The sequence below is a fragment of the Mobula birostris genome, chromosome 26 (genome assembly GCF_030028105.1).
Source record: "Mobula birostris isolate sMobBir1 chromosome 26, sMobBir1.hap1, whole genome shotgun sequence".
Taxonomy (NCBI): domain Eukaryota; kingdom Metazoa; phylum Chordata; class Chondrichthyes; order Myliobatiformes; family Myliobatidae; genus Mobula; species Mobula birostris.
In genome coordinates, this window is record NC_092395.1 from 27,963,969 (window position 1) to 27,976,120 (window position 12,152).

The window sequence follows — 12,152 nt, forward strand, 5'->3', positions numbered from 1 at the left end:
TACCTGTCCAGGAGTCTCTTAAAAAACCCTATAAGTTGAACAGTCCTTAAAAGTGAGTCTATAGGTTGTGGGAACAGTTCAGTGACGGGTTGAGTGAAGTTGAGTGAAGTTATCCCCACTGGTGAAAGAGTCTGATGGCTGAGGGTTAATAACTGTTCCTGAACCTGGTGGTGTGGGTCCTGTACCTTCTTCCTGATGGCAGCAGCAAGGAGAGAGCGTGGCCTGGCTCATGGGGGTCCTTGCTGATGGACGCTGCTTTCCTGCAACAGCGCTCCGTGTAGATGTGCTCAATAATAGGGAGGCCATTGCTCATGATGGACAGTGCCATATCCACCACCTTTTGTTCAAGGGGATTGGTGTTTCCATACCAGCCTGTGATGTAACCGGTTAATATACTCTGGGCACATGGCCAAGTGGTTAAGGCATTCGACTAGCGACCTGAAGATCGTGAGTTCAAGCCGCAGCCGAGGGGACGCGTTGTGTCCTTGAGCAAGGCACTTAATCACACATTGCTCTGCGACGACACTGGTGCCAAGCTGTATGGGTCCTAATGCCCTTCCCTTGGACAACATTGGTGTCGTGGAGAGGGGAGACTTGCAGCATGGGCAGTTGCTGGTCTTCCATACCACCTTGTCCAGGCCTGCGCCCTGGAGAGTGAAGACTTTCCAGGCGCAGATCCATGGTCTCACAAGACTAACGGATGCCTTTATACTCTCCACCACACACCTATAGAAGTTCATCAGAGTAATTGATGATGAGAATGCAGGGAGAAGAAATTTTAGGGACTAGTACAGTGGGAACGTGATTATTCTACATTGGTAAACCAGCATAGACTTAATGGGGCAGATGGCCTCATTTTATGTCATTAGGAAATGTGGAATAATACATTCCAGTTATATTTCAATTCCAGTTGTTACATTGTGTTGCTGGACTAGACTACCATGGCCTTGTCGGATAATGCAAGTGAATGTTGCCTTAGATTATTACCAGTGAGTCCTTGGAAGTAAGAGTTCTACCAACAGACCAACCACAAGAGGTACAAACTGACTATTTCCTGGGTTCCACCATGGAGGTGCACTATGGTAACTGATCTTCTCTGGGAAGGCAGTGGGTAGAGCCAAGGACACTCAGTCTAGGAGCCTTTTTTGTTTGCTTGTTTGATTTATACATGCTGGGAGAAGTGCACTTGCTTTGTCTGCCGTCATTTGGAGCCAATGAGGAAGTTCCTGATGAATGTCAAGGACGCCAGCCTGTGTCTGGGTGACTGGTTCTGCTCTCCAAAGAGTTGTTGGAATGTTGTCAGAAGTCAACAGTCTGGAGACAATTTTCCCATGATCATTTTATAAATATTCTCCTGGGTTCGCAATTATTCCTCCAACAATGTAAATAAAAAAACAGATTATCTACTGATTGCCTCGTTGTTGGACCTTTACAGAAAGATACCATTCAGCCTACATCTGCTCAGCAAAATCACGGACCCATTAGTCCAGGGATTCCCAACCTTTTTTTTACCATGGACTCCTACCATTAACCAACGGGTCCATGGAGTCTGGGTTGGAAACCCTTGCTGGTACCTCTCCCCACCACCCCTCGTCTCCCTCCAGTCCTTTCAACCTCCGGTCACTGGCTGCTATTTCCCTGACATTCCAATAGGGAGTCAGTCAAGTTCTTTGTTTGTGAAGGGGAATGAATTGTGCCTTTTAATTGACCTTTCTGTGTGGTGCGTTTCAGTTTAATCTAGAATGAACAAGCTTATCACCATCCGTAAATACAACGTAGACAAGGAAATTGATTTTGCCCTAAAGCGAGCCTTTGCTTTGTGGCATGCCGAATATAAGGACGTGGAGAACAGTGAAAGATTTATTGAAACAAAGAGTCTCTGAGCCATCACTATTTGCCTTGTTGCTGGGTGGCGTGTTACAGTACTGTGTGTTTGTCATGTGACATATCCTACGTACATAGTACTGAGGAAGGCTATTGAGCTCCTTGTGCCTGATCTAACTCCTCATGAAAGATCTCTACCATTCTCCTTCTCAGCTCTATGCCTGTATCCCTGTCATTTCTTTCATCGCCTTGAAGTATTTCTTTATTTCCCTTTAGTTGAACCCGCTTCTATTGTCCTTCAGTCTGGGTGCCCCAAGTCACAAGGTACTCTGCAAAATTTCATGACTCATGAACTTGTTACTGATGTTCTTGCCAATGGAAACAGTGACTCCTTTTTTACCCTTTATTCATCTTATTTAAAGCCTTCCTGAATTTGAACATTTGGATTAAAACTTCCCGCACACTTTGCTCTTTGGAGGGAAGCATCATCTCAACTCCTGCACTTTCTCCTTGGAATCAAGTCCCCTAATGTTTAGGACCTCTCTGGTAAAGCACCCGACATCATTCCCAATCATCCAAACTGTGTAGGGTTCAAAGGATGATCGTGCAAGTTTACGTAGATACATTTGGAGTTATAATCAATTTACAAGACTACTAATCCAGACTGACAACAGTTGGAAGTATAAGAATAGTGACTAAAATTGTCACTTTGCCTTTATAAGTCAAACAGTTCCATTTTCAGAATTGCTAGCCCCATCCATTTGGGCCTGTATGTAACTCTGGTCTCTCACCAGGAGTGTTCGGCTCTCACCTGCTTCAGAAGTGCCTTCTCAACCTTCTCCCTAACAACAAGTATTAAGTACTGGCTTTGCCAGTGATGCCTCACTCTGAGACTGAAGTTAAGTGAGCTAGCAACTGTATGAATCATCCTTACACCACCAGAGCTGACTGGAATGAGCTAACCCTTCAGCTACATACAACTCTGTTCTCTTCTCCAATCTCAGGTAGGAAACCGGCATTGGGAATAGAGTAGCTGAGGTCCTCTTTCTAAATTCTTGTTGGGATATCCACCATGCTAGAGAACCTCGTGAACATACTTCTACAATCACTGAGTTCACGTTGGGGTGTAGACCTCATCACAAGGCATCACAAGGCATCACAGCGGTGACTAATTCCTAATCCTCTCTTATGCCATTGAGCCTCTCCTGGTCTTCCTCTTAATTCAGATATTCCACTTTGCATACTCCACCCCTTTCCCTTCTCTGTAGCTTAAAACATTTCCAGTTCTTTCAGCTCCTAAGAAAGCTCATCAATCTGAAACGTTAAGTCTCTCCCTTTGCCTGTGCCTCCTGAACAGCCGAACATATTCACCATCTAGCATGGTTTGCTTTTGATACATGATCGCAAGACTATTGTACTCCCAAAATTCCCAGCCTAGAACTTGTTTGGTGGAGCATACATTTCATTTTCTCTGGACCAACGTGGTGTGTGCATGGATTCAAAGTTCAAAGTAAATTTATTATCAAAGTACATGTATGTCACCATATACAACCCTGATGTTTATCTTCTTGTGAGTAATCACAGTAAGTACAAGAAACACAATAGAATCAATGAAAGCCCGCAACAAACAGGACAGACAAGCAACCAATGTGCAAAAAACAACCAACACACTGTTCAAATGCTGAAAGAAAGAGACTAAAAAGAAATGATAGTAACAATAATAAATAAATAACCAATAAATATCGAGAACATGAGATGAAGAATTCACGAAAGTGAGTCCACAGATTGTGGGAACAGTTCAGCGATGGAGCGAGTGAAGTTATCCCTTCTGGTTCAAGAGCCCTGTGGTTGAAGGGTAATAACTGGTCTTGAACTTGGTGGTGTGAGTCCTCTTACCCCTGTACCTCATTCCTGATGGCAGCAGTGAGAAGCGAGCGTGGCCTGGATGGAGGGGGACCCTGATGATGGATGCTGCTTTCCTGTGACTGTGCTCCACGTAGATGTGTTCAATAGTGGAGTGGGCTTTACCCACAATGGACTAAGCTGTATCCACTACTTTTTGTAAGCTTTTACACACAAAGGCATTAGTGTTTTTATACCAGACCATGATATAACCAGTCAATATATTCTCCACCACACATCTATCTAAATTTTGGATGACATGCTGAATTTTTGCAAACCTCTAAGCAAGTAGAAACACTAGCGTGCTGGACCCAACCTGCTATCATGACCCTTATGTTGTTTTGGACAGCTCAAAGCTGGCAAGCATGCCGGCTGCCTTGTGTGTTACGCCCTGTAGCCTGTGCTGTGTATGGTTGGGATTTGGAGGGTGGGTTTCTGCCTCAGGCACAAATCATATTGCCTCTGAACAGTAGCCTGTGCCTTGGGTCAGTTTTACAGAGCGTGCAGCAGTCACCCTTACCCAGGCTCCTGGAGACGATCGCAAAACAGATACCGCAGATTGCAAGTTTCCCACTCCAGTAATTCATTCCATTTTTCCAGGCAGTTTGATGAAGGTTGCCTTGACTGAAATGGTGTCTTTTAGATGATCCATTAAATTGAGGGTCCTTCTGGCCTCATCTGTTGATATGAAAGGTGCTATGGACATAATTTTCAAGAGGAGTAGGATAAGTTCCCACAGGCAGTATTTAACTCCAAACCAAAACTTAAGTCCTCTGATCATTATTCGTGGGTGAAAATTGACTGCTACGCTTCCTACATTACATTTATCTAACAGTGGGTGTACTTCCAAAAGTTCTTAATTGGCCTTAGAGGCCTTTGGGATATCCTGAAGTTATGAAAGGAGCTGAATTCCACATTGAAACATCTGACCTGCTTCCAAACAACATCCTCCTTTCTTGAATGCCCACTCTGGGGCCCTCACAGCTTCATACATCAGCTGAATCATCCCCTCTCCCAACTCCCCAAGATAACTCAGGAGAAAGGACAGGAAACCATAGCATTTCTACAATGACTGACTGAATATGAATTACTCTCAACCCCAACAATGCTAGCCACCCTCCATCCACATTACTCCTCTCTGTGAATCTGCGTTTTGCGATTCATTGTAACCAGGACCTGGCCACATTTGGAAAATAGACTAAGGGATAAACTGGCACACGTATCATGCCATAAAAGCCACCCTAACCATTGTTTTACAAGAAGGCATGAAGGAAATGACCTGCTAGACAATCATTACTCTGAGCTCAGCTTTGTTGATATCATATTGGAAAGTCAAGGTGTAGAAATTGTTGCTTGTTCAAGCATTATAACACTGCAGGCCCACTGAATACCCTTCTCTACTGATGCTGGCCATCCCTGAGTAATGAACTAGTTCCATTTTTACAGATGTCTACAAGTCAAATTTGTCCGTAAGTGGAAAAACTTGTAAAAATCACTCGAAATGGTAACCATACCTCCACAGTATTGCAATGAGTGGCATCAAGAACACAAAAAACTGATAAGTACTATTACTGCAAGTGGAGGAAGCAAGGAATTAGTGTTTTCATTTGTAGGAAGGAAGATATGCACCTATGTGGGACCTTAGAATTTACATTATGGGAGTTTGTTCATGTATAGGGGTGTCTTATAATCAGGCATTTATAACCCAGGGATTTGTGATGACAGATTGTGAGTAGGATTATTATGCTGGAAGAGATAAAGTTGTTGGAGAAGTATTGTACTGCAATTCTCTCAAGGACTCTGTAAGAGGGTTGAGCAAAATAAGCAAATGTCAACATTAATTACACAGACCCAACTCATAGTAGCATCCATTTTCATCCATTTTGCCTTCATAAACTCATCCAGTTTCCTGCAGACAGCTTCCAGATTATTTGCTGGACCTTGGGAGTCCTTGTGCAGGATTCCCCAAAGGTTACCTTGCAGGTTGAGTTTGTGGTAAGGAAGGCAAGTCCAATGTTAGCATTCATTTTCAGAAGGCTAGAATATAAAAGTAAGGTTGTAATGCTGAGGCTTTATAAGGCATTGTTCACATCCCACTTGGGCCTCTTATCTAAGCATATGTTGGCATTGGAGACAGTCCAGAGGAGGTTTCCAAGAATGAAAGGGGAGGAGCGTTTGATGACCCTGAACCTGTGCTCACTGGAGTTTAGGAGAATGGATGGGGGGAGGAGGGATCTTATTGAAACCTATAGAATATTGAAAGGCCCAGTTAGAGTGGAGGATGTTTCCTCTAGTAGGGGAGTCTAGGACCATACAGCACAGCCTCAGAATAGAGGAACGTCCATTTAGTACAGAGATGAAGAGGAATTTCTTCAGCCAGAGAGCGGTGAATCTGTGGAATTTATTACCAAAGGCAGCTCTGGAGGCCAAGTCATTGGGTATGTTCAAAGCGGAGGATGATAGGTTCTTGATCAGCAAGGATATCAAAGGTTACAGGGAAAAGGGGTTGAGAGGGATAATAGATCATCCTTGATGTAGTGGTGAAGCAGACTCGACGGGCTGAGTGGCCTAGCTCTGCTCCCGTGTTTTGTGGTCTTATGGACACCTGTTTATGGCTCTGAGTTTCACCTTCTCACTACCTCTGGTGTAAAGGTTTCACAGGAATTATGTATGATTCGTCTGACATTTTGTATTCCGAGCTTTTAACTCTTGAAGAAGTGGAACACTTGTAAGGATTACTCTAGTTCACAAATACTCTTTAGCAATCAACATTTGCAGTCCTTACTCATTTTAAGACTGTGTCACTGCATTCTGTAACATTTCACTAATCAGGTTTATGACTTTCTCCAGACTTCATAGGGACGGACAATGCCTGCCTTGTTAGTGCTGTTGACATTCTGTAATTGTCACCCATCATTGATAATCCAATGGGTATTTACCAACAGAGAGTGAATGGGTGTTTAACAAAATACTGAGAAAGTATCTCATGGGATAACACTCTGCCATGCTTTTCTAAATAAGTGTAAAAGCATTGTTTCTCCTCTTACCAGGCAAGATCCAGATCATTTCATTTGGAAGAAAACAGTGAAACGAGGAATCTGCGTAATGAAGAAAAGCCAGAGCTCAGTCTCTGTCGGCAGCTTGGAGGTAAGAGCGAGTTTAAACCAAGGTTGTTCAGTTGCTGGATGCTTGTTGAAGAGTTTTAGGAAGAGCTGCTCAACATCCAGTGGAGAGTCTGGCCAACATTTCGTGCGTTAACCCTTTGATGTGATAAATCCCACTGCTCCTCACACATTTCAGCAGAAAGCCTGAACACCAGTTCATCTGTCCTCTGATAGCTTGAGGAGAAAATTCAGGTTAACTTTAAATGCACAGCCACCTCTTCATCACTGGGGCAGTCACGTCATTCCCATCGAGACCTCAGTTGAGCACTGGAACCAGTGACCGTTCAGGTTTTAGGATGCTCCTTGTTGACTATCCCAACACCAATGACCAGTTGTCCAATGTCCAAGCCATAATTTTGAGTGTGAGTGTGTGTGTGTGTGAGTGTGTGTTGTTTTAACCAGGCAATTCCTCCTCTTTTGATCTGTCTTCACCAATACTTGTTCATTTTCTGCTGAAATAACGTCTTGTATTTCTATAGCACCGTTAACAACATCTGAGGTGATTCACATGAATATTTCCCAAGATTTGTCACTGAGCAATATGCTGAGTTCCCGCAGCATTTTGTGTGTGTTGGTTGGTTAATTGGCCTTGGTTAATTGCTTCTGCTACGTAGGGAAATGGTAAAATCAGAGGAGGCAATGGGAATGTGGGGAGTTAAGGCTCTGTGGGGAAATTAGTATGGAACAGGATTTCCCTGTGAGCCGGAATGGAGTCAGTGAAATGGACTCCTTCTATGTTATACACATATAAGGAAAAAAAAAGCTGGGGCTTCTTCTCTGGAGGGAAAAAGGTTAAAAAAAAACTAGCTGAATGGCCACTTCCTATGCTATGTCAGTGACCGAGGAACTCTGAGCTAGTAATGTACAGCAGCTCAAAATAGTGGACTAGCTTCTGGATGAAAAATCTCAAAGTCTTGACTAACAACCCGGAGATTCCACCACAGCAGCTGTGGAATTCGATCTAATTAATAACCTGGTATCAGAAAGCAAACTCGTCATTAGTAGTGATCACAAGATAATTGGATTTTCGAGAAAAGCCATCTGGTTCATTCCCTCAGAGGAGGGAATATGTTGGCTGGTTAATTCCCTTTGGAAGGGCAAACGAATTACTCACTTGAAGGGCATTTTGGGGGTGGGTAATAATTACCTTAGCAGTGACACTTTAATTCACAGAAAATAAAGAGTAAAATAAATGAGCCGTAGCAATGAGATACCCAGTTTATTGAAGGCCATTCAAATCTCGTTGGGAAGTTGGTTATAGAGTGCAGTATCCCAAGGATTATGGGAGAAACATAGTTATCAAAGTGTCAGCCTCCATTCTGTACCTGACCCATCAAATAATCCCTAAACCAACCACTCCCAAAACATGCCTCAACTACTCCTTTCTAGACATTGATTCTGATAACAGAACTCAATCTTCCTTAACTTTCCCGGCGGAATATGTAACTATGGAGAATGAAATGCATCTGGGTTTACTGATGCTGCATGTGGTCTGTAGATGGCAGAATTAGCCCTTGTTTAGTCTGCCATAGTTGTGGAAGATTGAAGCTATTTTGTTAGATCAGTTTGTTTCATTAGAACAATTAATCTGAATGAATAAGGCTACTGTGACCTTCGGAGTCGGAGATTCTCGTGCTCACTCTCTCTGTGCATTTAGCAAAGAAGGAAGGTTCATTTGGCCACTCAAGCCTGTCACCTCCGTCACATGTCTCACTTCCATTTATCTGCCATGTCTATATAATCCTTTAAGGTGCCTAATAAAATGCATAAATACCAGTCTTCCAAATACCTCTTCACCCCCAGATTAGTATCGGTTTTTTGGGAGAGAGTTCCATTGTCTCACTCTCCCTTCTGTGAGGAAGTGCCTCCTGACATTATCCCTGGGTGGGCCAGCCAGAGTTTGAACAATCTACCGCCACCTTGCTCCCTAAGTAGAAGACAAGGTTTCTCTCCATCTGCCCAAGCCCTGATGCAGGCGTTTTGACCCAAAATATCGACAGTGCCCTCCCGCACCCCACCCCACTCCTCACAGACTTAACTCCACGCACGAGTTCCTCCAGCTGATTGGTGCTTCCAGACTCGGCATCCCACTCACATGTCTCCTGTACTGCTCCCGAGTGTTTTGTTTCTTTACCAGCTTCAATTGGATCACTCCTTCACACATGGAGATACATACCAAGCTTATAAATTCTTCTTCACTGTTGATCCATTTGAATTGTATCACTAATCTATTGAATCAGAGCTGTGTTCTACCTACAGCCGGCAATAACATCAACAAGTTCTAAATCACCTTTAATATAGTAAAACACCTTCAAGTATTTGTAACATTACGCAAAACAAAAATTGACACACAAGAGCGGTGATCAGAATTTTGGCTACTGAGGCATTTTGGTGGATATTTTAAAGGAGGAGTGACTTAGGTGGAAATTCTGAAACTCAGGCCTCAGGCAGCCCAAGGCGTGACTACCTGTGGTAGAACAATAAAAGGGGTGAATGAGTGCGAGGCTGCTGAGGTCTGAGTGGGTTGCAGAGCAGGATAAGGGAGAGGAGAAGCTGTGGAGTGATTTTGAAAGGGAAGCCTGAGGCTCTTTGCTAGACCAGGAGCCAGTGCAGGTCAGCAAGAAGGGAATGCCTGTTCTGAACTGAACTTTGTTACTCCGGGTGGCAGCCTGACCAAGACTGAGAGAAGTGAAACACCGCATCCCCATTGTGGACCACTGAGAGTTAGCATCCAGGTATAGCAATTAGGGAAGCAAATGGAATATTGGCCTTTCTTACAAGAGGGATAGTGAACAGAAGTAGAAAAAACTCCTGTTGCAACTGTACAGGACTTTGAGGTTCAACCAACATGCAGTTTTGGGTTCTTTTTTAACGAGGGATACACCTGCATTAGGGACAGTTTAGAGAAACTTTACTAGGCTGGTTACTGGATGGAGGGGATGCCATTTAGACCATAAGACATAAGAGCAGAATTGGCCATTCAACCCATCAAGTCTGCTGTGCCATTCGATTGTGACATTTTCCTCTCTACCCGAATCTCCTGCCTTCTCCCGTAAACTTTGACACCCTTACAAATCAAGAACGTATCAACCTCTGCTTTAAGTCTAGCCAATGACTTGGCCTCCATAGCTATCTGTGGCAATGAATTCCATAGATTCATCACCCTCTGGCTAAAGAAATTCCTCCTCATCTCTGTTCTAAAGGGACGTCCTTTTATACTGAAGCTGTGCCCTCTTGTCCTAGACTCTCCTACTATTGGAAACATCCTCTTCACATACATTTTGTCTAGGCCTTTCAATATTTAGTAGGTTTCAATAAGATTCTCTCTCATTCTTCTAAACTCCAGTGAATACAGGCCCATAGCCATCATATGTTAACCCTTTCATTCCCTAGATTATTCATGTAAACCTCCCCTGAAACCTCTCTAATATCAACACATTCATTCTTTGATATGGAGACCAAATCTGTTCACAATATTCTAAATGTGGTATGACCAGTGTCTTATAAAGCCTCAGCATTACGTCCTTGCATTTATATTCTAGTCATCTCGAAATGAATTGCTTTTATATTCTAGTCCTCTTGAAATGAACTCAATCTGCAAGTTAACCTTTAGAGAATCCTGCATTAGGAGTCTCAAGTCCCTTTGCAACTCCAATTTCTGAATTTGCTCCCCATTTAGAAAGTAGTCTACACATTTATTCCTTCTACTAAACAGCATCACCATTACATCTATCACTTCTTTGGCTGTTCTTCAAAACTGTCCAAGTCATTCTGCAGACCCCTTGCTTCCTCCATCTATCTTTGTATCATCCACAACTTGGCCACTAAAGCCAGCAATTCCGTCATCCATTTCTGTCATCAATTCTGTCATTATTCTATAGTTGTACCACGGAGAGCATTCTGACAGGCTGCATCACTGTCTGGTATGGAGGGTAGCTACTGCACAGGACCGACAGAAACTGCAGAAGGTTGTAAATCTAGTCAGCTCCATCTTGGGTACTAGCCTACAAAGTGCCCAGGACATCTTTAGGGAGCAGTGTCTCAGAAAGGTAGCGTCCATCATTAAGGACCTCCAGCACCCAGAGCGTGACCTTTTCTCACTGTTACCATCAGGTAGGAGGTACAGAAACCTAAAGGCACACACTCAGCGATTCAGAAACAGCTTCTTCCCCTCTGCCATCTGATTCCTAAATGGACTTTGAAGCTTTGGACACTACCTTACTTTTTTTAATATACAGTATTTCTGTTTTTGCACGTTTAAAAAAATCTATTCAATATGCATAATTGATTTCCTTGTTTATTTATTATTATTATGCTTTATTTTAGTTTTTTTCTCTCTCTTGTAGATTATGTATTGCATTAAACTGCTGCCCCTAAGTTAACAAATTTCACATCACATGCCGGTGATAATAAACCTGATTCTGATTCTGATATAACGTGAAATGTAGTGGACCCAACACCGACCTCTGTTGAACATCACTATTCATCAGAAGCCAACCAGAAAGGGCCTCCTTCACTCTCATGCTTTGCCTTCTACCAGTCAGCCAATCTTCTGTCAATGCTAGTGACTCTCCTATAATACCATGGGCTCTTACCTTGTTTAGCAGCTTCATGTGTGGCACCTTGTCAAAGGCCTTCTGAAAATCCAAGTAAGCAACATCCACTGACTCTCCTTTGTCTATCCTACCCGTTACTTCGTCAAAGAATTCCAATAGATTTGCCGGGCAAGATTTCCCCTAAGGAAACCATACTGACTTCGGCTTTTTTTTATTGTATATCTCCAAGTACCTTGAAACCTCATCCTTAACAATGAATTCCAACATCTTGCCAACCCACTGAAGTCCAACTAGCTGGCCTATAATTTCCTATATTTTGCCTCCCTCCCTTCTTAACAAGTGGGGTGACATTTGCAATTGAGCAAAGGATGTAGCGTCACTCTTCCACTTACTGGACTTTCACAGAATGAACAGTGAGCTGATTTTATTGAAACACATAAGATTCTGAGAGAGGTTGGCAGGTAGATGTTGAGAGAATGTTTTTTGCTCCCTTGAGGGATCCAGAATGGGGAGATATACTGTAGTTTCAGAATAAGGGGGATCCATTTAAAACAGAGGTGAGGAGGAATTTCTTTTCTGAGGCTTGTAAGTCCTTAGAACTCTCTAATACAAGAACTATGTCATTGAATACTTTCTGTACTGAAATAGACAGAGGTTTGAACTGTAATGAGGATCAAGCAGCAAAGTGGGGCCGAGGCAGAGATCA

General features: G+C 43.1%; 1 protein-coding gene across 5 annotated transcripts in view; it reads left to right on the forward strand.

Moving 5' to 3' along the window:
* The window catches only part of LOC140188203 (3',5'-cyclic-AMP phosphodiesterase 4C-like), a 273,810-nt gene that overhangs the window by 26,439 nt on the left and 235,219 nt on the right, over window positions 1–12,152 (forward strand). For all 5 annotated transcript variants that reach the window (XM_072244242.1, XM_072244241.1, XM_072244244.1 and 2 more), the window contains one exon: window positions 6,777–6,873. In XM_072244242.1, coding sequence (XP_072100343.1) covers window positions 6,832–6,873 — 42 coding nt within the window. In that variant the 5' untranslated portion in view covers window positions 6,777–6,831. The remainder of the gene's footprint in view (window positions 1–6,776; window positions 6,874–12,152) is intronic.